This window comes from Nothoprocta perdicaria, unplaced genomic scaffold (genome assembly GCF_003342845.1).
Source record: "Nothoprocta perdicaria isolate Ctin4 unplaced genomic scaffold, notPer1 scaffold_31, whole genome shotgun sequence".
NCBI lineage: Eukaryota > Metazoa > Chordata > Aves > Tinamiformes > Tinamidae > Nothoprocta > Nothoprocta perdicaria.
In genome coordinates, this window is record NW_020455544.1 from 479,316 (window position 1) to 504,022 (window position 24,707).

At 39.5% G+C, this 24,707-nt stretch overlaps 1 protein-coding gene across 2 annotated transcripts in view; it reads left to right on the forward strand.

The window, feature by feature from the left end:
* The first annotated feature begins 1,582 nt into the window (after window positions 1-1,582).
* The window catches only part of NR3C2 (nuclear receptor subfamily 3 group C member 2), a 192,146-nt gene continuing 169,021 nt past the window's right edge, over window positions 1,583-24,707 (forward strand). The window contains exons 1-2 of one of the 2 annotated variants that reach the window (XM_026042588.1): window positions 1,583-1,628; window positions 3,024-4,785. In XM_026042588.1, coding sequence (XP_025898373.1) covers window positions 3,026-4,785 — 1,760 coding nt within the window. In that variant the 5' untranslated portion in view covers window positions 1,583-1,628; window positions 3,024-3,025. Of the gene's footprint in view, window positions 1,629-3,010; window positions 4,786-24,707 lie in introns of those variants that run through there. The other variant, XM_026042587.1, reaches the window with a different exon arrangement.

Sequence of the window (24,707 nt, forward strand, 5' to 3'; positions counted from 1 at the left end):
CGTTGCGGCCGTTGGCGGCGGCCGTTGGCGGCGGCTCGCGGAGCAGCCCCGGCCGCGGTCGCCTGGCGGACGGTCCCGACAGGAGCCCGGGGAGAAGATCGGCGAGCTGTCTGTGGTGGAGAGATGCCGCGCTTACAGAAGCGCGGGGCTTGTTCTTTATTTATTGATTGATTGATTGATTGCGCGGCCGCCAGGTGCGTCAGGTAGAGGCACAAAAACGCTGCCGCCCGTCGGGGGAATAGCAGTCCCGTTCGGCGCGGCCCCGGATGGCGGCGCGCGGGTAGGAGAGCCGCCCGCCCCGGGGTCCCGGCCGGGATTTGGGCTCTTGGTTTCGCCCCGGGAAGAGCGGAAACGGGAGGCRGCTCGCGCCGCGCTCGGCGGAGCGGGACCCCCGCGCGGGGCCGCCGGTGCCGGGCGCGGGATGGGGCAGAAACGTCGCCGCTCCGCGCGAAGCTTCGGTCCGCGGCGCGGGGCCGGGCCGCCCGAGCCGCGCAGCGGGGAGGAAAGTTGGAGACGGCTCCTCCGCAGGCAGCGGGCATGAAGAAACGGGCGCTCGCTTGAGCTACCGATGCTCTCTGCTTTTTTTTTTTTTTTTTTTTCCCCTTGTTTTTTTCTTATTTTTGTTTTTTGAATAAATCTCCATTTAGTTCAGACTTTCCTGTTTCTAGGTGACCTTTGGGTTGCAGGGATACCAGGTACCATTAGATTTTTATTTGACTGTTGCTGTGGAACTCGTTTCATGCCTGGTTGATCGGAGACTTGGCTGCGGAGGGGCTGTGTTTGTTGATGTGTTTGGGGTGAAATGCATCAGTCTGAACGCGGCCGCTCGGGTGCCCCTTGCAGGGCTTGGGGAGCCCGGGGYGCTCGCAGCGTGAGCCGTCTCCTACAAAACAGCGCTCGGCTCTGATACAGAGCCTGTCTCTGCTTTGGGTGTCCGCGTGTGTTTTGTTCTAGCCCACGGTCAAATTCACCTGGTAAAACTTAGTAGGAAGGCATGCCGGTGCAATACGTGGAGTGTAGATACTGTGGATAAGCATGCTCGTTAAGTTCTAATAAGTTCTGCTTAAAGAAAAACAGAAYGAAATCCTCATGCGATCGGTAGCTCATAAGCTGCATCTAGTATCCACTGAAACACCTCTGTCACTTAATGCTTCTAAGAAATTGCTTTAAATTGCTTTATTTTACTGCATTCTAMTTAATTCATAGCTGTCGTTCTGAGCCCATGTCAGACTGCACAATCTCTTTCCTTTTTTTTTGATCCTCTTAAATTTATTTATCAGATAGTGTGGCTCTCTCGCTAGAAGAGCAGGATCAAGTTACTTTTTTTTTTGTCCCCTCATTTGACCCAGATTTTTATTTGCTGAAGTCCTAAAGCATGCTTACCTATTGATTGTGTTTAAAGTTAGAAATTTGCTGTTGTGCAAAAGATCAAGTGCAGCCCATACACCATTTTAATATTAGGCCTACAATGGAAACAGGGGACCTGCTGGTACGTTTCAGAAGGTTGAAATTCACTTTTATCCTCATTTTAAACTGTAACAGAGTTTCCTGGTTTTCAGAAGTGCTGGTCACTCACAGCTGCAACTGATTTCTCTAGGAATTAGCCTTGCTCAGCACTTAAGTTGGGGGTAAGTGATTATCTGGGAGTGGCTTTATTTTAAAGTAGGCACTTCTGTCTGAAAATTTTAGGCTAGAGGAATGTGATTTGATACATATGATGATGTTCTAATAAAATTTTTGCTTTAAAGGAATGTAGGCATAGGGCCATACTTCTTTCTAAGTGCAAGAAGCATTCAAATCATTCATTTTATGTTTTTTGTCCCCATTTTTCTACCATTTTGCTTAAGATAAAGTTTATAAGTTGTGTTAAGTAAAGGAATGCAGCATTAAATACTGAATAATTAGCATCATATAATTTCAATACTGTGGAAAGATTTTTAAGTATTGTAAGCATTTATATTTGAGTTTCTACAGTTTTAATACTAATAACAGTTCAAGTTAATTCAATGAAATCATGTTTCATTACCTATATGCAGTTTTCAAAATAATGAAAGCTAGGTCATGCCTTCTACACCCCCCCCATCCCTCCCCTTACAGTGAGAGGCATGCTAAAACAGAAGGGTTTTGTTTTTAGGGTCATCTTTAGAGCAAGGTTTACTGCCATGGAGGCTTGCAGAATTATGGATTTAATGCCTCTGCATCCCCACCTAATTGCAGTCCCTTTTTCCATGGCAGAAGCACTTGCGGTTCTGTTCTGTCCTGCTTTTCATCCCATCCCTTCGTGCCTGCTCAGGTGACTGTGCAATAAGTTTGCTTAASTGTGAAAGGGCAAGTCAGAGCCAAGCCCTCTAGAAATGCTGCTTTATTTTAGAGCATCTTTTATTATAGTGCATGATTAAAAACAAAATATTGCAGTAGCCACTTTCGCTAGCTTTGCAGTCCTTATAACGTGGTAATGCGAGTTCTCTAGAGGAGCAGAGCTGACAATGTCTTATTTCTCTGGGCTTTGTGTCCCACGTACCACTAGCGTGTCTACCTTTCAGTACTTCTGATTGGCCTCCTTCCTTCCTGCCCTCTGCATTTTGTTTTGTTTCCTCCTCCTATGCCGCTTTGCAGCCTCTTGGATGAGGGGCAGCCTGTGGCACCACTGGCGTTGGCCACTGCCCTGTGGCCAGCGAGGGCGAGCAGTTCCGCTCCAGCATTGCGRAGCTGTTCCTTCGAGGTTGTGGTGGTGGGCAGATAGGGACAGACTGTCATTTGGGGTTTTCTAACTGCTGATCGCTCTTTTCTCAGAACTTGTAAGACCGTCATATCCGTGAGACCTTTTCCCTGAGTTTGCTTGAAATTGGACAAATGATTCAGGAACGATTGATGGGGCATGGAAACAGGACTGGCAAGCAGCCATGTGGGAATAGACAGAGTAAACGGATATGCCTTGTTTCCTTAGGAAATTAGGAAATTTCCTTAGGAAATTGCACTTCGTCATTTATTAACTTTACTTTTTTTGTATATGTTTTTGCTAGTTATGGAGACAAAAGGATACCACAGCTACCCAGAAGGCTTAGATATGGAGAGACGGTGGGGTCAAGTTTCTCAGTCTGTGGAGTATTCTTCTCTAGGTGCTGGAGAGCAGACTGGTGACAGTAACTATATGGAGATCGTAAGCGTAAGCTGTGCTGCCGGCGCTTTTCCAAACAGCAGCGCTCAAGGAAACAACAAAGAAAAACCTGAACTACTCAGCTGCCTGCAGCAGGACGGCAATCCGCCTGGTATTTTGCCCTCTGACATCAAAACTGAGACAGAGTCGAAGGAACTCTCAGCAACTGTAGCTGAATCTATGGGTTTATATATGGATTCAATACGAGATGCTGATTATCCCTATGACCAGCAGAATCAAGGGAGCCCAGGGAAGATGTATCAGAATGTGGAGCAGCTGGTGAAGCTCTATAAGGAGAATGGCCACTGCTCTTCTCCCCTGCACGGCGCCAGCAGGCCCTTGAGGTCTTTGATGTCGGACTCCAGTAGCGCCATGAACGGTGGTGCCATGCATGCGATTGTCAAAAGCCCTATAATGTGTCAAGAGAAAAGTCCGTCGGGCTGTAGTCCTCAGAATATGAATTCCTCAGTGTGTAGTCCTGCTGGGATTAACTCTGTGTCCTCAACTACTGCTAACTTTGGGAACTTTGCAGTGCACAGCCCAATTGGCCAGGGGACTCCCTTGTCCTGCTCGCCTAACATTGAAAACCGGGGGTCCATGTTGCACAGTCCTGCACACATTAGCAATGTAGGGTCTCCACTTTCTAGTCCTATCAGTAGCATGAAATCACCGATTTCTAGTCCTCCCAGTCATTGCAGTGTGAAATCTCCTGTCTCGAGTCCTAATAATATCACTCTGAGATCTTCTGTGTCCAGTCCTGCAAATATGAACTCAAGAAGCTCCATTGCCAGCCCTTCCAATGCCAATAACAGGTCCACGCGTTCTAGTCCAGCTGTTAGCACTGTGGCATCTTCTATCTGTAGCCCTGTAAACAACTCTCTAGGATTTCCTGCTTCTGGCACACCTGCTGGACCTGGCAGAAGCCAAGACACTGTTCCTAGTCCAGAAACAAAAGAGAAAGGTGCTCAAGAAATCACATTTCCTAAAATGGAGGAAATGGAGAATGCCATCTCTAAGAACACTCAGATGAACCTTGTTCAGTTTATAAAACCCGAACCAGATGGTTCGTTTGGCAGTGCGTGTATTGGTGAAAGCAGTAAAATAAATTCTGATTCCCCATTTTCAGTACCAGTAAAGCAAGAATCAACTAAACATCCATGTTCTGGTGCCTCTTTTAAAGGGAATCAAACAGTAAATCCTTTTCCATTTACAGATGGCTCGTATTTTTCTTTTATGGATGACAAAGACTACTATTCTCTTTCTGGGATTTTAGGACCACCTATTTCTTCATTTGATGGAAACTGTGAAGGTAGTGGCTTTTCAAATCCAGGCCTGCCTGTGGGAATTAAACAGGAGCCTGATGACGGCAGCTATTATCAAGAAAACAGTCTACCATCGTCTGCCATCGTTGGTGTCAATTCAGGTGGACAGTCATTTCACTACAGGATTGGTGCCCAGGGCACGATATCCTTGTCGCGACCTGTTGCTAGAGAGCAGACGTTTCAGCACTTGAGCTCCTTTCCCCCAGTCAGTACACTCGTTGAGACATGGAAATCTCATTCGGAGTTGGCGTCCAGAAGAGGTGATGGGTATCCAGTTCTAGAATACATTCCAGAAAATGTGTCAAGGTGAGTAGACAAATTACTTTTTGTACTTATATATATATATATATATATTGCATAAGCAAGGAGTGAATTAAAATGGTGGCGGGCATGATATTTCTTAAGCTGATGCATAGCTGTTTATGTCTGTGTTTCAGTTCTTGTCATAAGAGTTGCTGGTTTCTTCCTTGCTATATTTTATTCTGGTTTTAATAAAATCAAAGTGCTCATTTTAATATTTAAAAAGAACATACTACATTCTGTTGTTATCAGACTTGATAGTGTAGCTTTAGTATGTTTATAAGTTCTTACTACTATAAATGTTTTCTCCGTAATGAGAGCTTAGTAAAATTGCTCTCGTGTGTCCAATAATGAATATTCTATCTTAGTTGGTGCTTGAATGTGCTTTACCTCAGATGAAATGTTGAGATGAACATAATAATGTCAGAAATCTATTTTTGCAAGATACCTTGTTAAACATTTGCACCAGCCTTTAACTGGTTAAGTTTAAAAATTAAACTTCAGAAGCCCCTGGCAACATATTATTTCTGTATTATAACTGTAGGAACATTTGGTTTGTATATATAGAAAAATGCCTCCAGAAGGAGGAAGGCTGTTAACTTGATGCATTTGAAAAGGATAAATGGATAATCTGATCTCTTCACTTTTAGTGGAAATGTGCAAGTGTCACTTAAATTTATGTTTCTTGTTGAATTCGTGGAAACACATACTTCAAAAAAGTATATGTTCATTTATTTTATATAAGGCATTCTCATAAACTAGTTTCCTAATTGATATTAAAAATTATTACATGTATCTGACAACATGACTGAGTTACAATACTTACATAACCTCTTCATGTGTCAAACTGACTCACCAAGACTTTTTTAATTAAAGCTCAGTGAAATGGCCAATAACAGAGTTTGTGTTTACTTTTTCCATGTCTTTTGTTTGCACTTCTGTTCTCATCAAAAGATTTGATCTCCTTGGAAGATACATGACTGTCCTCAGTGAATACAACTTCTGTCTTGTTCTTGGAGTAGGGGAGAAGAGTTTGTGTCTACACAAAATAGCTGCTTCCATGTTTGGATGGTTCAAAAGATTTCTGGGGGGAAAAAAAGTATTGAATTGAAAAACATCTGGTGAAGGATGTTTGACATCCTTCATCCTGTTTGACAGGTGGAAAGTAGTCTACCTATCAAGAGTTCATAAGTGGAAAAAGAAATATTTAAATTTTAGGTTCAGACAGGTGTAGGAAACATGACCAGTATCTCTGCAATCCCCTTATTGTCATCCAGGCTGTATTTGATGTTTGATTTGTCTATTTCAAATATGGTCTATGAAAAATGCACTTTAAAAGGATGACTTTCTCAACTTGAAATGCGTGTATCTTGCCTTCATGCTGAACTTGACGCATAGCTAGATGTTTTTTTATGAGCCACATTTGCCTTAAAAATATTTCCTAGATTAAGGAAAATTAAGTTGTTGCTTCTTCATAATGTTTTACCTGATGAAATTTTCATAAATTTGGTCATTTATGTAGTGGAAGAAGCTCACTGACAGACTGATGAAATGTCCAAAGGTGAAGGACTAATATTTTACTGAGTTTGAGCACTGTCAACTGTGCAAGTAGCTGCTGCTGCCCCTGAGAGCTACTGCCTACACTGAGTTGAGGGTGTCATCTGTCRCAGGGACAGGCATGGAGAATATTGATAGGAACATGGCTATTACTACATACTTTTTAGTGACAGTTTCTTATTAGACTTTTGAAATAATGTCATCTGATCTAATACTGCTTCATGGTAGCTTCTTTTCATCTGTTTGCCTCTAAACCAATAAATAGATAAATAGGGTCACAAGATTTGGTACAACTGTTCTTTTTCATCATTGTTTTCTAAGCTCTTGTATTTTAGGTATGCAGTGAGAGTGTAGCTCTTACTTTGCATCGTTGAAATATTGAAAATTTTAATACTGAGGGCTTGTGCTGTGCGTGTGTGGAAATCTGTTTAAGTGATCAAGATCTCCAAGGTTGTAACACTTGAGACATGCTGATCTGTATTTCAGATTAGGACGTGTTGTCATTTCAGATCTCTAACCTACCCCTGTTATTTAAGTAAATGTAGCTATTAATTTGTTTGTTAATGGCTTTGTGCTAGCAGGTGCAGCTGGAGATCTGTACTAAGCCCTTAAAAACTTCAAAATTTTTGTATAAGTCATTTTAGCCTAGCAGATTTGAAAGGAAAGTGAACCTTCAAATGTGTTTAACAAATGGCTTGTAGAATTATGTAGAGAATAACATTTGCTTTTCCTAGCATTTCATACATTTTTTTTAATAAAAATAATAAGTCATCAAAAAAGTGATTCTGTTTATACCAAATAAATAAATCACTTAGCAGAGATGTGTTCATAAATTTCTCTACTGGTGAGTCATGGAGACTGTTACACACGCAGAAGCTCATTCTTGCTAGTGAGTCTCAATTTCAACGTTGCCTTTGTCCCAACAGCCCAGAGTGGATTTCAACCWTCCCATGTTGACCTGGTGTTGAGATTAGAGAGTCTTTCTTCGTGTTGCAGAGCTTCTGGATTGCACTTCTGAGTGCTTTGCGTCGAAGCTGGGTTCTTGTTTGCACAGTTGTCTTTTCTTTTTTATTATGTCAATCATATCAGAAGTCAAATGTTTTGCATGATTTTAACGTATGTGATTAGCCCTTCAAAACCTGCAACAGAAAGCTAGGATACTTCAAATCTTCTATTCTGTACATTACATATATCTTGTTTGGCAGTGGCATTATTTTCTGAAACTCGATATTGTACCTTATTTAATCTACTTCTAGTTACAGTTTATGTGGTGAAAATGATTGGGTGCTGCCAGGAATGAAGATACTTCATTTTGAGAATAGATATTGAGAATATTACTGTAATTTTTTTCTCCTCTCATGAGTATCAATTTGTATTAAATTGGGGCTTTCGTGAGTTATGCTTGCTGATAGTGTCTTGAAGTAAGTATAGATATTTAAAATGCCTTGCTAGTGTGCTGACCTAGCATTCACTGTCAGAGCATCTATTTCTTTTTGACTTATGCAGTTGTTTCTTTTTAATATAGTTGGTGGTAACATTTTATCATATTGCAACTACAGTGTGTGAGAACAAGTTTCTTGAGCAAAACCATATTTCCTTACTCCCTTTTAAATTTTTGTAGTGCTAATGTACATGCAGAGCATCTCTTTGAAGGATTTTACATATTTTATTTTTGATAGAATGAATCATACCTGTGTGTCTGTGTGTACAGATCCCCTTTTTCCCCCAAAATGAATGGCATTTCTAAGGAATAATGGTTTATAAACTAACTAATAGCAAGGTGGGCTTGAAAATGAGGTGTGTGTGGTTGTASGTTGTCACTGACAGACATCCCATTAAGGTGGTTGCTCATCTGAATCAGGATACAATCTGAAGACTCATGATTGTGCCAATTATGTAATTTTCCAAATGGCCTAGGAAAATGTCACGGTTGCTTGGAACAACAATAAAAACTGTGGAGGATGACCTTTCTGCTGCATTAGCTCTTACCTAAAGCTTTCTTGCAAATATGCCTTTTTCCCTCTAATTTCCATATCAACTCACGTATGTGCACTCACTGTTCTTGGCTTGGCGCTTGTGGAGGGAGCAAAGGGCTGGTATTCTTGTTGCTATTTCTTCACAGGGGTTGGAATTTGATGGTATCAAAATTTGTTGTAGGTTAATAGTAAATCTCTCTGTATTACGTGGGAGCAGAGCTGCTGTCAGGCTCCACTGTGGGAAAAGGTGGATCAACAGTGGAGCTATGAAGTTGCGCAGATTCCTAAATAGTAGTTTCTGTTTGCTAGCCTCTTTGTGGAGGTGAGGCATGAAGGTGAAGTATTGGTGTAATGCAATGTGCAATATAGTCACAAAATTGTGACATTCGTCATTGGTTTTTAAAATTTACYATTTTAACATAAATTACATGTGATTATTGAAAAGTATACTGTTGCAATTCAGACCAGGAGGTGATTCTTCAAAACGTTGTTTTGTGTTATTTTTAGAGTSTCACTTAAAGTTTGTCGCAAGACTGTCTTTGACTCCCTGAGATGTATGGTCAAAATTTTAAGCAACTGTGTGGATAATGCTTTCGGGGGCTATAAGTTCATGAACCTTTCATGTAGGTCAGGACTTGCTTTCACTGTGGAGTCCAGCACCTGCAGGCAGGCCTCAACAGTGTTTCCTGGCTCTCAAGGAGGCAGGGTCAGTAGCATAAACTGAACTTGTGGGAAGCAAGAACCAAAAACGAAAGAGGAATGGGAATAGGGGGATGTCATTTATAATCACTCATTCAAGTCAGGGAAGGTTTTCTGGTTAAAAACTTGATAAATCTCATAAACAAAAACAAGAACAAAACCAACCCCCTCCCCTTTGCTAAATATTGTCTAGAATAGTCATCTGTCAGAATCATATCGTCAAGAGAGACAAAGGTGTGGTAAATACTATTTTTTAGTATAACAGGGGCCTTGACCTCTGTTTGTTTACTGATGAACCTTATAGGGAAAAATAATGAACTGTTAAAATACTTTGTGCTGGAAGGGATTGTTTCTCCACTACCAACCACCCCTGGAGCTTCCCACAAATTTTCAGTGCAACTTTTTCAACAATAATTCTGTCATTTTGTAGACAATACCTCTCTAAATCTGTACTTTTTCAATTAGAAAAATAACTTTTTTATAGTTTTATGTAGAATTTCATTAGTTTATWCTACTTGCATAAGTTCCTTTTGTATCTAAATTATAAGTATGTATATCTTTCTCTTGTGGAAAGGCCTGTTTTAATATGCCAGRCCAGAAGATCTGAGTGTTTTCCTCAGCGTATCAGCTTGTGTTTAGTAGCCTCGTGCTTTCTRCAACTTTGCGTATTGTTATTTTTCTGAGGTTGCTTTTCTTTATTTTAGAGGTTTTATATAGGTATTCAGGATTTGTTTAGTGGGTCTTTCGAAAATGTAGCTTCCACTAGAAAGTATATGTGTAAATCCACTGTTACATGGCAGTGAAATATCCATGTTGCTGGAAGATGCTCTGAATTCTGTGGAAATATTAGGTTCTTTTCTAATATCTATACACAACGAAAGAAACAATCCCTTGAATAATGCAGATTTTATAATGTTGAGTATTGCTGAAAATTCTGTACTACTAATTTTTTTGAGGTTTGACCATTGGAAATCAAAGTGTCATACTCTATTCTGATAATAGTTAAWAATAGTTTCTTAGCTTTTTGTATTACTTTTGCTAATGCAGAATCTCACTCTGATACCTCCTTTTGACTCTTCCCTGATAAAGGGGAAGAAGCACCAATTTGTGAGCAGATTGTRAAATACACAAGTCAAACAATTTGATTATCAATATTTTGTTGAAAATATAGATTAGTCCATTTTAATGAGGACTGGAAGACATTGATGTCTGAAATAGGATGTCTGTATATKGATGTAAGGATTTTCCTCTGTATTTGGGGGTATATATATGTATATTTTGCAGTTATGGAAGTGAGTATGGATACAGATTTTTGCAGTGATATCAATAATCATACAGTACTCATGCTGCAGAGGGAGTAAATTGTTAAGTTCTGATTCAATAAGCTGTCCTTATTCAGCAAGCACTTAGCATTAATGGAACCTAAACGTGCTCTGAAGTGCTCTGCCTAGTTGAATCTGATTTCTATATATGCTTTGGTGCTCTGCAGAATTGGGGCATGACCAGAGATTGCTGCTGCGTGTCGTCTGTGGTTTAACAATGTGTTGTTTTTGGTGTTGAAATACATTGTTGGGCAATGCCCAGGACTCATGTCTGGTCTAACTCTGTTCTTGCCATTTATTTGGGTATGCAGTATGTGCACGTGCAAGAATCAGAGCAATTTCCTGATCCAGTTAATTTGACAGCTTTAAAAACTGACCTGTCAATGCAATTTGGTGGGCAGTGTGATTCAGTGGAGGCTTGAGAGCAAACTGAAGGGATGGAAAGGGCTATCAAATGTGAACATGCATTGATACTAAAGAAAATATAAATATATTATCTCAGTATTTGTATTGGCGGGGTATGCCTTTAAAGGAAGTGCTTTGGGGTGTTCATTTTACTGTAGACATATGTAAGTACCTCGTCTTTGAAAACAGTTGCAGAAGCGGAAGTCAATAAGCTGACTAGAGTCAGAATTCCTAGAACTAAACATTGGGGTACTGTGACTCCAGGTTTAAACCCTCAGAGGTCAAAAATACCAGTGTTTAGCATGGGTATGGAATTGTAACTTTTTTTTTCTGGCAAATGTGTCTTATGATATTGTTATATAAGGGTGATAAAAATGGTTTGACAGTGAAGCTAAAAGTGTGTACGAAAGCCAGGTATTAAACATAGATATGCTTAGTAACTTTATCCGTTTTTCTCATGCAGCTAGTTGCTACAGAGTGCTTGGTGCTCTGCATTGTGAGTTAATTTAGTGTCCTGCAGGAGAGCTTTGCAGTGAAGAAGTGAGCAGCATTGCTACTGCATGTCCAAGGCCCTCATCTTGCCTTTCCTGCCCAAGCCACGCTGGTCCTGCTGCTGGAGGAGACGTGCTGACCTTGAACGAAGGGCTATTTTTTGACTTAAGTTACAAGGGTCAGGAAGTCCCTGTTGATCCATGCCAGGAGTTCCCAACTAAGTTTGCTCCAGTGCCACTACTGGCAAGAGCAGTGGGAACAGCTCCTGGCTTTGTGCCACGCTGTGCTCGTAGTTAGGAGGAGACACAGTTTGAGGAGTGTTCCCTTAGCACTTTGAAGCAGGATGCATGACTTTGATAACATGCCTGCTTGCTTGCTTTTTTTTTTTTTCTCCCAGCTAAGGTTTATTAATTTAATTCAGAAAATTCAACAATGTGTCTTCTGAAAGGATGTGATCTGGATAGGGGTGGGGTTTTTTGATTTTTTTTCTCTATTAAAATCAATGTTTCAGGATTTAAGTAATGCTACTGTTAATTCTGAGCTCTTAAATATAGGTAACTTTGGTTCTACCTGTTCTGTAGGTGAGTAAGTATTTTTGTACAACATCATTTCTCTATTGAGTTGTGCTATAGCAGAAGCTCCCAGACTATACATAGCTCACAAGAGAATAACTTGCAGTTGAGTTTTCTTTCTTTATCTTGAACTATGAATTACATTCCTGCAGTTACATTAGAATGTGTTTTTTGGTGCTCAGCAAATTTTCTATAAATCTGCAATCTATAAGGAGCAATGCTGTGTATGTACCTCAAGGGAAAAAAATTAAGCAGTTAAATTCATATTTGGAGGTGAGGTAACTTAGATTCAATATTTAAAGGTGTTTATTTTAAAGATAAATTTTCAGCTGGAACATTAGAGCAGAGTTATATCCAGTATTTGTGGATTAATAGCGAAATCATTTATAAGAATGCGTATGTTCTCCATGTGTATCCAGCAGCATGCATGGATATGCTGCTGATTGTGGTTGCTGATAATTAATAATAGATCAAAGAGTTCTAGCCCTGAGATTAAAAAGCAAATTTTAAACTAATTGTTGAATGTTTCTGACTTTTGTTATAATTTTACTAGTTTACATTCTCTGTTGTAAGCAATACTTTGTGCTTATATCTAGAGAAGTAATAATTTTTGAATAGACTTTCAGACTAAAATTTGAGATTAAAATATTATTTTTTTTCTATTCTACATATCTTTCCCTGTCTTTTCTAGAGGTACTATCACAGATTCTTAAAAGTGGCTTTATAATGCTTTTTTCAAGCAATTATCTTTATGAAAAGAAACAGCTRAAAATTCTGCCACTTTTAAAATGTATGTTCTGATTCTTTTGGAGTCATAGGAAAATTTATTTTCCCATGCATGCCACTACTTCCAGGTTCAAGTTCGGTCTTAAGTCTACAAAATAAGCATGTGTGATAAAGGTTCATTTTGGACAGTGCATTTTCTCAGCGGTCATTTAACCACACGTCAGAATAGGCAAGTAAATATTTACATTTCTCCAGACTAGACTTCTGGTTCTTCTGGTTGCCAAACAATTGGGTCTTTCTAGCCTTCCTGCCAATAGTCTTCTGAATACCATATTCTGCTAATATGACACTGCAGGCTTGTGGAATCTGTAACCACAGCACTTTTGTTCACCCTCTGTCTTCCTGCTGCTTTCTTTGTGGTGTATGTGAAAGGTCTGCACTGAAGGTGCAGCAAAAGAGCCTTGTAGAGCTCTTGCCTAGATTCTGCCTGGGTCTGGTTTGTACATGGCTGCTGTAACTGCAGCATATGCTGGCTGCATCTATAGCTATAGTCTGTTGTATTGCATGTCTGCTGCCCGTGAATAAATTTTGAGACTAGACCAGCAGTAACCTTGTTGTATAACTCAGTAATAATGTGCTGAATAACTAGATATTCTTACATCTGTCATAGGAAAAACAATAYAAAATGAAAATTGCTACGTCCTGAATCTTATAATCCTTTGTAGAATAGAGGCAGAATTGCTTCTATATATGTATTTTAAAAGTGTTTGGACCTCCGAAGTAAAGATTCCAGTGCTGGATTCAGAGTCCCTGAAATTGATTTGAGCAGTTCACTAGGCAAAGCAGTGGTCTGTTCAGTAGTTTTTAAATCATTCCTTGCATCTYGTTGGCAGATTCAGGCCATAAAGGAGCAGGGGCAGCCGCTAAGTTTAGGCAGGGTCTGAATAGAGGAGACGAGTGTCGCCTCAGCAGGTGCTCTCCAGGGCTGGGTGCACGTGCGCGAGTGCCGGGGCACTTGCGTAAGCCGCACGTGTGCAGATACCTGCACGGATGCATCACCCGGCTGTGCCCTTGCAGAGGGCTCTGCTCTCTGAGCCCTTTGGAAATGTTGTTTCACAATCTGAAACTCTCAATTTACTCTGGCAATGTCTTGCCTTGAAAAAATCAATCCTGGCATATGTATTTAGCTCTTTATTAATACTGTTACAAGTAACAGCGGGGGAGAGGGCTGTTTTACAGTTAGCCATACCCTCTATTCAAGAACAGCCTCTTAGCTGGAAGTAAGACCGGGCATCCTAGATAGGTTTTGTGTCACTGCCACCGGGGCTGGTAGCGGGAAAGGTGCCACCTTTGCAGGTGTACCTTTAGGCTGGTGTATCAAGATGATGTTCTTCATTTTCCCCCACGAGACTTGAGTTCAGGTATGAGCTAGTCCGAAAGGCTGGAGACCTGAGCTTTAGTGGAGCTGGGGTCTTGTCTGCAGGAACATGTTGTGCACTTCAGCATTTCTGGAGTGGCAGGGATCTTGCAAGGTAGGGTGGGTGGGAAACTTGTACTGTCTCCGGGCAGACTATATGAGTTGTCAGTTCTATTGTTCTAAATTAAGTTTGTGTTTGGGAGGACAGTATGTTAGAGTAATTAGCAGTTCCTCTCCTTGATTCAGCTCTACTTTCTAAGATCTAATTTTGTTAATATCTAAAATTGTTCAGAAAATAAGAATGTTGATTCTGGAATCTGTGAACTTTCAGCAAATCTGAAAGTCTCATTTGAGGACAGTGGGTGTAGTCTCATGTCTAAGGATCAAGGTCTAATTTAGGTATTTTAATGGAAGATAAACATGTTATCTGTTCTGGCCCGAACGATGTGTGCTTCTGGACCACTGCAGCTGTTGCTTTCTATATCTGCCAAGAAGCAGTATCTTGGAGTTGAGCAGAAACCTTTTTAAAGTGTATGTGTGTGTGTGTGTGTGCACATACAGCTGTTAAGACAGTAAATTTGCCCACTTTATATTTTATTTTATTTTTAGCATGAATGTGTCCCAGGGACTGCAGTGCTAGACAGCAGTGTCCCCTGAGCCCAGCAGGGAGAGGGTCCCTGTGCTGGCACCTCTAGGATTTGTAGGCATTTGTGGCAGCAGCAGAGACCTTGGCCTCACTTTCTTAGGGACTGCCCCTCTCCTGATAGTCCTTTTGCTCAGTTACAGGGTTGGAAAAAAAAGAAACTTCATTTTTTAGCACTCAGGCTTTCTTAAGTTAATAATTAAAAACAAATATTGGTCAGTAAACATTCTTTAAGGATTATACAAAGTTACAGAACGTGACTTCCCTGTCAAATTTCTGTTCTGAAGCTTTATCATACAGACTTGCTGTAAAATACATTAAGAAAAGCAACGTTTCTTCAGGATTAACTTTAGAAACCCTGTATAGCTTTACCATACTATTCCATTGGCTATACTGGCATAATTGAATAATTTAAATCAATTCAATTAGATTTTTAAAGAAATTTTCACTTTAATTTGAATTTGTGTAAACTAGCTGGAAGAGGAACAAAGTGGGGGTTAGATGTGTCAGTTTCTATTCAGTGTATGGAAGTAAATATTGGAAATGATCCAGAACTTTATGACTGCTGCCAACTAATGACATAAGATAATGTTGCAATGAAACAATGTATTTGATTTGCACTTGTTTCTCAGCTAACCTTACTGTTTCTTGAGATTGTTTGGATTTATGTTTTGAAGAGTTGACAGTAAAAAGTAGATTAGACATTGAAGATTTTGACTGATTAAATATGTGGTAATGACAATTACAAATTGCACACAGATAATCACTATTACTCATTTCATATTAAACTTTAAACGCTTTTGATGGATGAAGCATGAAGGAAGGGAAAGCATTCTTGGAGATGCTTGGTACTTTAAAAAGGAGAAAAATCAGAGGAGCTAATTTATATAGAGATGTAAAGTTAAGAGTGAGTTACTGATTTTTGAGACCAAAGCTGCAGCCTTTGTAGGTCTGGAAACTGTTCTGTGCTTCTTTTCCATCTTAAATAAAAGTTAACTCTGTTCAGAAGGCCACTAAAATACATGCAGGTCTACATTAGTATTTTCATTTGGTTCAGAAATGTGCTTTCGAAGCAGATCTTCCAGCTGTGCCCCTTTTCTGTGCTGTGGTTCACATCACAGGCCCACCATGGAGGAAAAAGTAGAGACCTTTCAGATGGCAGTAAATGAAAAATGTGCAGGGCTGCCTCAGAGGCTGCAGCCCCTAATGGCATTTGGTGCAGGGGAGCCTGGCCGACCATGTAACTCTCGAAACAGGGCTTCAGTGGGGAGATTGAGCACCCACGCTCGCTCACTCGCTCCAGGCACTGCCCACTGACGTAGGTGCTGCCCGATGGGTGCTGCACTCGGCGCCCGCCGGCTCCAGCATCCGGAGCTAAAAGAAAGATTGAGTTACAGGCTAAGGAAACTATCCCGCAGGAAGATAGGAGGCTCTATTTTTAACAGATATATTTATGTTTATAAGCTGTATCCAGAATGACCAGGGTACTTGTGTGCTCTTCCTTTATAGCACTCCAGAAGCCTGAAAAAACCACAAGTCTTGGAAGTAGGAAATGAAACTGAAGTGACAAATAAGCTCTATCCTGTTTCTTTTCATTAGTGAATTTTGTTTCTTTTGAACTAGTTGCAAGAGCTAGATATGGTTTTCAGATACTTTCACATTTTGTAATACTAACTTGTATAGGAAAGCAAATTTTTTTTATTATGGTCAGCTTAGTGAAATACTTCCAAGTAACTAATTTCTGCAAACTAGTTTAGCAACTTTGATTCTTTTTAGAAAAAGAAACAACCTACTCTGTAGATCAATACATTTTTCTGAAGCAGCCGTATTGATTTGTAGCTAATTATATATTGCAGATGTCCAATAAATTTATTTTAATATGAGGTTAACTGTGTCAGGCGGTGTGCTGGCGGCTTGTAATAATGTAGAGCCATTGAGTCTATTTATAAACCCTTATGCTATTTGATTCCAGTGTAGTAGTTGATCAGCTAAACTTTTTATAAATTGGAAATGTTGAATGATAGATGCAGGAAAAGTTATAAACCCATCTTGCTTTCTAATGAGCTGGTATCATAATTCTAAAATGTGGGTGAGTTTTTGAGCTCTGTCACTAGGTTCTTAAATTTTTTCTTCCTTTTTTTTTTTTCTCCCTTTCTTATTTCCATATCTGCTGTGCCCTGAGAAACAGGGCAATTTACACTACACGTCTCTTATAGTTCCCCATCCTGCCTTTACTAGCCCTGCCTCAGCCCTGTGCGTGATTCCAAGCTGCTGCAGGTTATCTTTGCTCTGACATAAACCCGCGACGCTGCGCTTATTGAGCGAAAACTGAGCTAGCAGCAAGGGGCGCGAGGCCGCTCCGGAGCGGCGGGGAAGCCGGGCGTGCCCGTGCCGGGCAGCTGAGGTGGCGGCCGCCCGGCCGGGTCCCACATCAGGGAGGGCACGAGCCCGGGAACGAGGGCGCGYGGGCAGAGGCTGCGCAGCTGCTGCCGCGGCCCTCTCCCTTTAGCTTAGTTCTTTCCAAGTATGGTTCAAGTATCACCCAAACCTTTCAAATCGGGGCCTAACCCCATAGGACAGGTCACTGCCTTGGGGCAGTGTATGAGCTCTTTTCTGTTATGCAAAGTCCCTCAAAGTTGGGGGTAATGTGATGTTGGCACAACTAACAGCAGTGAGTCCATAGAAATGCATGCTGTTTTCATGTTGAGACGAAAAAATATTTAGGGGAAAAAAAGGCAGCAGAAGTGAGCTTGAGATCTGTAATGTGGAGAAATAAGAAATATGACTTAAAAAAAGTAAGATCACAGGAGCAAGGAAAATAGCAGGATGCAATAAGCTGTGAACAAGAAGATACAAGTACAAGAGGATCTAAACCTAGTACAGTGGAAAAATATCTTAGGAAAGTTGCAATTGTGTCTGACAACTAAAATTGAGAATGTTCAAAATGTCATAGTTTCAGTTTAAATGAAGTAAATATGATTGATTTTTTTTTTTTATACATATGTTTCATGTAATCTTCACCACAAAGCTATTTCTAAGTTGCTATGTACGGTACTGTCTGGCCTTTGTCTGACACTTCACCTGGGCAGGTTAAACTGAAATTGTCTTGTTATGTTTTGAGAGCTCTACTATATATGAGAGTTGATGATGGCATACATTAAACTGTCCATCATTCAAAAGTCAGGAATGGAACAGTCATTGCCATCTGTGGAAAACTTTCCTTTAGTGTTTCTTTGGTAAAGAGTAGGCAAAAACAAATGGTAGAGCAGAACTTTTTTATTCTGCACATTACATTGTCTATGCTTTGGAGAATATCCAAAATACTGTAGTGTTACAGGTTTCCCAAATCTAAAGTAACTTTGTATTCAAGCATTATTTAGATTTCTACTTTGCATTAGGAAGGTTAGATGTCAAGAAGTAAATTTAGGTTGGGATGTGTCCAGCAAGTCCTCAGTCAGAGCACCAGTAGCATAGCATAAATTAGTCAGGTTCTTTAAAGGCTTGAGGTAAATTGAGTAGTGTTTCCTAGCACCAGTTGTAAGATGAGGTAAAAATCAAATTTGCAAGTTATTTCTCCAAGACTCAGCTAGTGTTCCTGTTCTTTTTTTTTTTTTTTTTTATGCATTGTCTGCTTTAAGTCAATGTGCAGCAAAATCTAGTAGTGTTGTAACTAGAGTTGAGCAAGTCCGAGGACAGGATATCTGCAGTGTTTTAGGACATGGATTTTCTATGTACTGGGCTTAAACCAATGGGAATGAAACCTAATTGAGTTCCTGCAAGTACTAGCTATGTATATATGTGTTATATGATAGTAGATATCTTCTACTGTTTGAATCTTCTAAAAGAGGCCTTTATTTATAGTTGTTTTTACTGTGTTGGTGTACTGTACAAGTCTGAACTCTGGTAGCTAAAACACAGGTAGTGGTGCAACACTACCTCTGTCTCTTGCAGAGAAACTATTTTTTTCTTGAATTTTGAATTTTTTTTTTTGTTTTCTCCCATGACAGAAGAGAAGATCAGCATTAGTACTTTCTAAGCTGACCTAAAAGTAGAGGATTTGTGTTCCTCTAACATGCTTAGTAAACCGCATGCAGAGGTCTGTACAGGTGACTAGGATTTTAAAGCAGTTGTATATGCCTAAAGTATATCTATTTTGGAAAGAAGAGTTTCCCCTTGGGGAACATGTGAGCCAGAAATTTAGGTTAGCCCAGGATAGATAGATRGAGGAAGAGAGCAAGGAATGGAAAAATTTGGTTGGCTGCTTCTAGTCCTAAGTTTTTGACTCTATAAATAGAGTCTATCAGAATATTTCTAGTTAGTTCTGGGGAAAGTCAGCTGCTGTGCTGGGGATTGGCTGTGCTCCCAGAATAAGGGGAAAAAAGAGTGTGATAGGAGGCCTATTGAAAATCTACGAACTGACACCAATGAAATYGAGAAACTGGAAGACTCGGTTTATTTTTCTGCAGCCTGTGTYGGTGCTGGATATTCTAAAAAGCAGCTCGCTCTATTTGGCATGATGTCCTGAATTAAGCCGGAGCAGGCGATGGGTCCGCACCTAGCCCGCAGCAGAGCTCGTGGCTCAAAAGCTGGACCGCAGCGCGATAGGAACAAGTACCAAAGTAGCAGGAAGCAGGAGGTGACACTCGGCTTTCATGGTGCAACGGCTAGGCTGTACAGTCTGCCCTCTCTCTGCATTCGATCAATTAGAGAGAAATTCAAACARAAGTGGAATTTCTATTGGATAAAATTAAGCTATCTGGTATCAATGAGACTAAGCTGTGGCTTTTTTTAAATGAAAAAAGAAAAGTCTTGCTGATAATGTAATGTATAAGCTAACTGAAGTCTATTATGAAACCAGAATCAGAAATGCAAGGGAGTCACTGTAAGCTTCTCAAATGAGAAGMTTTTTAGGAAGCATAAATTAGCTGACTTGAAGAACACTTGAAAAATGTTGTGAATTGAAAATTCAATATATTGAACTGCTGAAGTATAAACAACTAGAAAGTTTTAGAGTGTTTCATAGTATTATTAGAAGGTTACTATAGTTATAATAAGGCAATCCTTCAGCAAGCCTTCTATGTGATGTGTGTGTCTCTTTTGTTGGTTTTCCTCCTTCCCCCAATCATTGCAGAAGGGGTGTTCTTAGTACTGTAACTGGAAAAAGTAACTGTGGTCACATGGCCAGTTACGCATGTAAGCTGAACCAGACCACTCCAGCTGAAATGAAATATCTGAACAATAAATAAGCTATTTTAATGCTGAAATAATGCTGCAAAAATGTGTACTTACCTTGAAAATGGAATTATTAGTGACAATTGTATTGCTACTTAGGTTTTGGGAACTGAGTTTTGATTTATTGTTTTCCAAATAYTAGGATAAGCAGCTGTATTGAATTGTTATGGCAGAAGAAGTGATAGAACAGTGGGCGCTTCTGAGAGTTTTTTGCTGCCTGCTGATGTATATTAGTATCCTTTATCAGTAGGTTACTTAATTCTGCCTTAGAGGCTTCGGTAAATGTTAAATGGAAAATCATACCTGTATTTAACTTTTTTTCTTTATTTCTTTAACTGTTGACCATTTTAAGGATGTTTTATTGGTTTTATCACTTGTTACCTCTTGATGGCATCACTTGGTACTTCAGCTTCTCTGTATTAACTAGAATAATATCTTAGGCTAACTGATAAACTTGGGGGTCTTCAAGAATCAAAACCAGATTTCTAATAAATAATAACACTAATTGGAGTTAAAGTCTGATTCTTTGTTGCTGTGTGTGATGCCTTGGGGAAGTGCAGCTCATCAGTGGATGGAAAGAAACTYCTATTGTATGACTGAGGTAAATTTAACTTAGAATAATGCGTTAGGGGGAGGCAAAAAAAAAMMMAAMMAAAAAACCCAGAAAAACAGCAGCAATGTGTGTTAGTAAAGCTTCAGTACTCTTACAAATCTATTTGTCAAAAGCTGAAATATTGGGAAAAGAAATAAACAATTTAGTGATATTTTATTTATTTTYCAGGTAACTTTTGGTCATGTGTTTGAAAACTGCTGAAATGTTGGTCTTGTTTGTGGAAGTACCTTAAAAATTCATGCTAACCTCTTATACTGTGCCACTGTATAATCTAAATCATGTGAACCAATGTGATAAACTGATGTGAGGAAAGAGTTCTCAAATAATAAATGAAAATGAGTCTGAAAGTGCTTTAGCTTCTCTCCAAAGTAATATGTTTAAGATGTATGTCACATATTGAAAGAAGAACTGGATTTAACAGTGGTTTATAATACATATTTTCTAAAGTAGTGTCTGCTCAGTTTTGAAAGTACAAAATTGTAGACAAAGGACATGGTCTCTCATCAAGGTGACCTGAGGGCTTTTCCTGATTCTTTATTGGATGTGTGTTCTGACAGTGAGGATCCTGTATAGAGCTTTGTATTTTTGCTGGTAGCCCCATTAGAATCAGTGGGACTGGTTTTATACAAAGACTTGTCCTAAGCTCTGCAGATTAACCAACGTTTCCAGTATTTGTAACTTGTATTAAATGTTTGATGATATGCTTTTTTTCTTCATAGTTTTTCTGACACTTTGGTTCTTGTCATGCACAGCATGTAACTATTCACACTCCCAAACCCTGACTGTGATAGCTTGAATCCTTCATTATTTTGTGATTAATTGTAGATGTACGAAGACTATCAAATCAAAATCCCCAAAACACCTATTTTAAAGGATCTGCTTAGCTTTTGATTTAGCTGTCCCACAAATTACTTACCTGGTGACTGTGTGGTTTCTAATATCCTGCTAAAATTGGAACAAATCCGTGAAATATTTTTTGCAATATGTGAGGAATAAAAAGCTTGATAAGTTTCTTTGTTTTTCAAAATGGGTGTGTTGCTTGAGTCGAAATGTTCAAGAGACAGCAGCGCTGCATAGTGAATCCATGCAGTATGAATCAGTGGGAGTGCAGGATCATAGTTTGTGGTGTTAGTCATGTTGGGGCTTTAGTACAGATTTTCAATTTAGAAGTCCAATTTTTGTTTTTCAGGTGTATAAACTGATAAACCATAGTTACATAGGAGGAAATTGTAATTCAGGTGAGAAATAACATAGCAAAGAAAGATGTCACTCTTTGCATTAGCTATTGTATCTGTTGATGYGTGTGTGGGGGTTTTTTGTTGTTGTTGTGTTCTTTCTTTTCTTTAACAGATCTTATCTGTTGGGATCTAATAAAAGGCTAGGGACTTATTGGTTCATAAATGTGTGGTATATTATTTAGATATCCAGAGAGAAAAGGTTGAAGAATGTCTCTTGTGTTATCAGTTTTTCAATGGGAAAATATATTAAAAACTAGAAAATATAATACTATATAATTTAGAAACACAATATATAATGTGGGTTGAGAGACAATTACMGTCTTTTATTCCTATATTTTCCATTTTCCTGAATGCCTTTCAGCAACAATTGGTTTCTTGCTGTAATGCTATTTGTAGCTGTTTGATGAAGCTCACRGCAAATTACTGTGGAGTACCTGATAAAATGAAGCCTCATTTTATTTGTGAAAGTCACATTGTGAAAAACTCTTACTATTGTCTTGTATAGGCAACTCTTTTACTTTTATCATTATTCAATTTTGTCAATCTCAAAGATAAATTTTAAAGCAGTTTTAAAGATAGATACCTACTTTGTTTATCATTTTAGAGTTTTTATTTWAAGTTATCTGTAGTTGTATAGATGCATAGAAAGTGTTTACATGACATCCTGTTGTCTGGGATGCACATATTAAAGACATGGGTACAGGAGGCTAGATCCTTCAACAGCTAAGCCTGACAAGTAGTTAGAAGTCTATTGGTTGTGACAGCAGGAATAYGTTTCTGTTGGGAGCATTATTGGCATTGGTGTCCCCCATACCTAATTTGTTGAACACATCCCTGTTTTCAGTGACCTACTTGGGCATGCTAATTGTTCACACCATTTTGTTAGAGAAGTTTGACAGATTTTGTAGAAAGAAAGAAAAAGTCCCTTTTTGTATGATTGCTTTTTTCAGAAATTTGTGGTAATATACATCTTTAGTCTGAGTCCTGAAAAGATAAATTTTCACTTAGGCATAGTTAAGAACAAAATGAATCACAGAAAGAGAGCTAAAAAATGGTGCTAAGACTCTATTTTGGTAGAAAAGATGAAGATTGAATTCAAAATAAAAAGTCCRAGTTATCTGTAGAAATTGGGTAGATGCATTAAGAATGTGTCGTAATTGATGGCTGTTTTGTGCTTTTATTTCAATTGCTTAACACTGTTGCAGAAAAYTTGGAAATAATTATGCTTCATTGGTAGAAGTTTATACTTGGCATTCTCAGAAATGCATTTAAATTGTACAGTAATCCTGGTCATCCCTCCTCATCCTCATCCTCAGCATTCCTATGAATGCCCCATTGATTGTGCTGAGCTAGTGAAGCAAGTAATTATTTTGCCATGGAGAACTGCTGAACTCTAAAAGCCTGTGAGAAGGGGGCCTGCGCTCTGCTTTGGGGCCAGGCAGAAATTTCTGCAAAGGTTTGAGGCTTCTTTGGTGCTCTCTAAGCAAGAAAACACCTCCCAAGGAAAGCAGAAGTTTTAGAAGAGCTTGTCTGAGAGGTGGCACTCCTAGTCCTGGATTTTGGCATGCAAGATGTTTAATTTCAGGCAAAGGCCCTATGTTTCTTCTTGATGAGGGACTTGAGCATGCTGTGACTGAAGTGGGCAAATCGGACGTACTGTAATATTAATAAGTAATTTGGGATAAATTGTGCCAAAATGGGATCAGTTTTTATTCTGAGGTCTGAGTTCTGGAAACCTTCTGTTTGGATCCTGCCTCTTGGTACAGATTCAGTATTTCTCCTTCTCCTCCTGGTTCAGTTGTCATATAAGTCAAAAAGACTTCTGGCCAACTAACATTTGATTTTTTTTGATGTAATTGTGTAACAGTTGTGAGCATATATTATTTACATTTGAATAGTGTTGAGAAATCTTAATCAGGATCAGAATTTCAAAGGGAAAACAGGAGAAAGCTACTGTGCCTCCACACTACTTAAGCACACTGCTGGACCAAGCAGCAATTATTTGCCTCTTGGTTTAGAGGAAAAACTCTCTTTAGTGAGGGCTCAATCTGGGCTCCTTCAGGCCTCCAAAATGAGAGGAGAGTGTGGAGGAGACCAACGGGAACTGTTCTTGATGATTGATTTTTAGTTTCAGAGAGTTAATCTTGGTGGAAGGAGAGAAAGAGAGAAGGGCCATTCGGAGCTGAAGCTTAGTTTKGATTGCTGAGAATGAGCATCTGGATGAGCCTGTATCCTCCTGTGTGGCAAGGAGAATTTGAGGGGCCACTTGGGTACATATGACTTTTGTGAGTGCTGTCTCCTTATTGTTGTCTTCAGCTAGAGAGTATATATGTTCCCACATGTATTCTGTCAGGTCTTCCTGCTAAATTAACATCTTGATGGCTTTTTAAGAAAACCAGTGAAGAACCTGTCTGGAATTTCTGGTGTCATCGAGATGACTTTAAAGAAAAAAAGTTTGAAGAGTGGGGAAAAAATAAAAAGGGCAAGCTTCTGCAGTCATGCGTTGTCTCCAGCAGTGAGGACACAACACACAGATCCACTGAAAAGTCTTTATCATCTCCTTAGGTAATGTACTGGATTTTCAATCTTTGTCCTATATACTGTCACTCCTCAGAGAGGAAAGTGAGAAATGATGAAGTAGTTTTGGCATCATCCAGCTGCCAAATAAGTTCCACATGTGCTAGATCTGACACATGCTGAAGTATTTTCTCTTCTAGCAAAACAAAAAATATATGCACGGACATCTTCGGTGCACATATTTTGTGCACTGAAACTTCAAACCAGTGTTTGGTTTGAAGTTTCTCTGTCTTTGTAGTAGACTGGAAGCTCTGGATATAGAAACGTGACTATTTAGAGAGAGGTTTTATGCTGAGGCATCCATGTGTATATGAACCTAGGAGCTAGTCCTGTCTGTACTGGAGAAGGACGTGTGGTTGGAGATGTCAAAGGTGTGGTAACAATGCAGGTGTTTCCATTGCGTGATTGTCCAGCTCATCAGGGATACCAGCTCAGTTGAAGGAGTTGCRGAAATCAAAG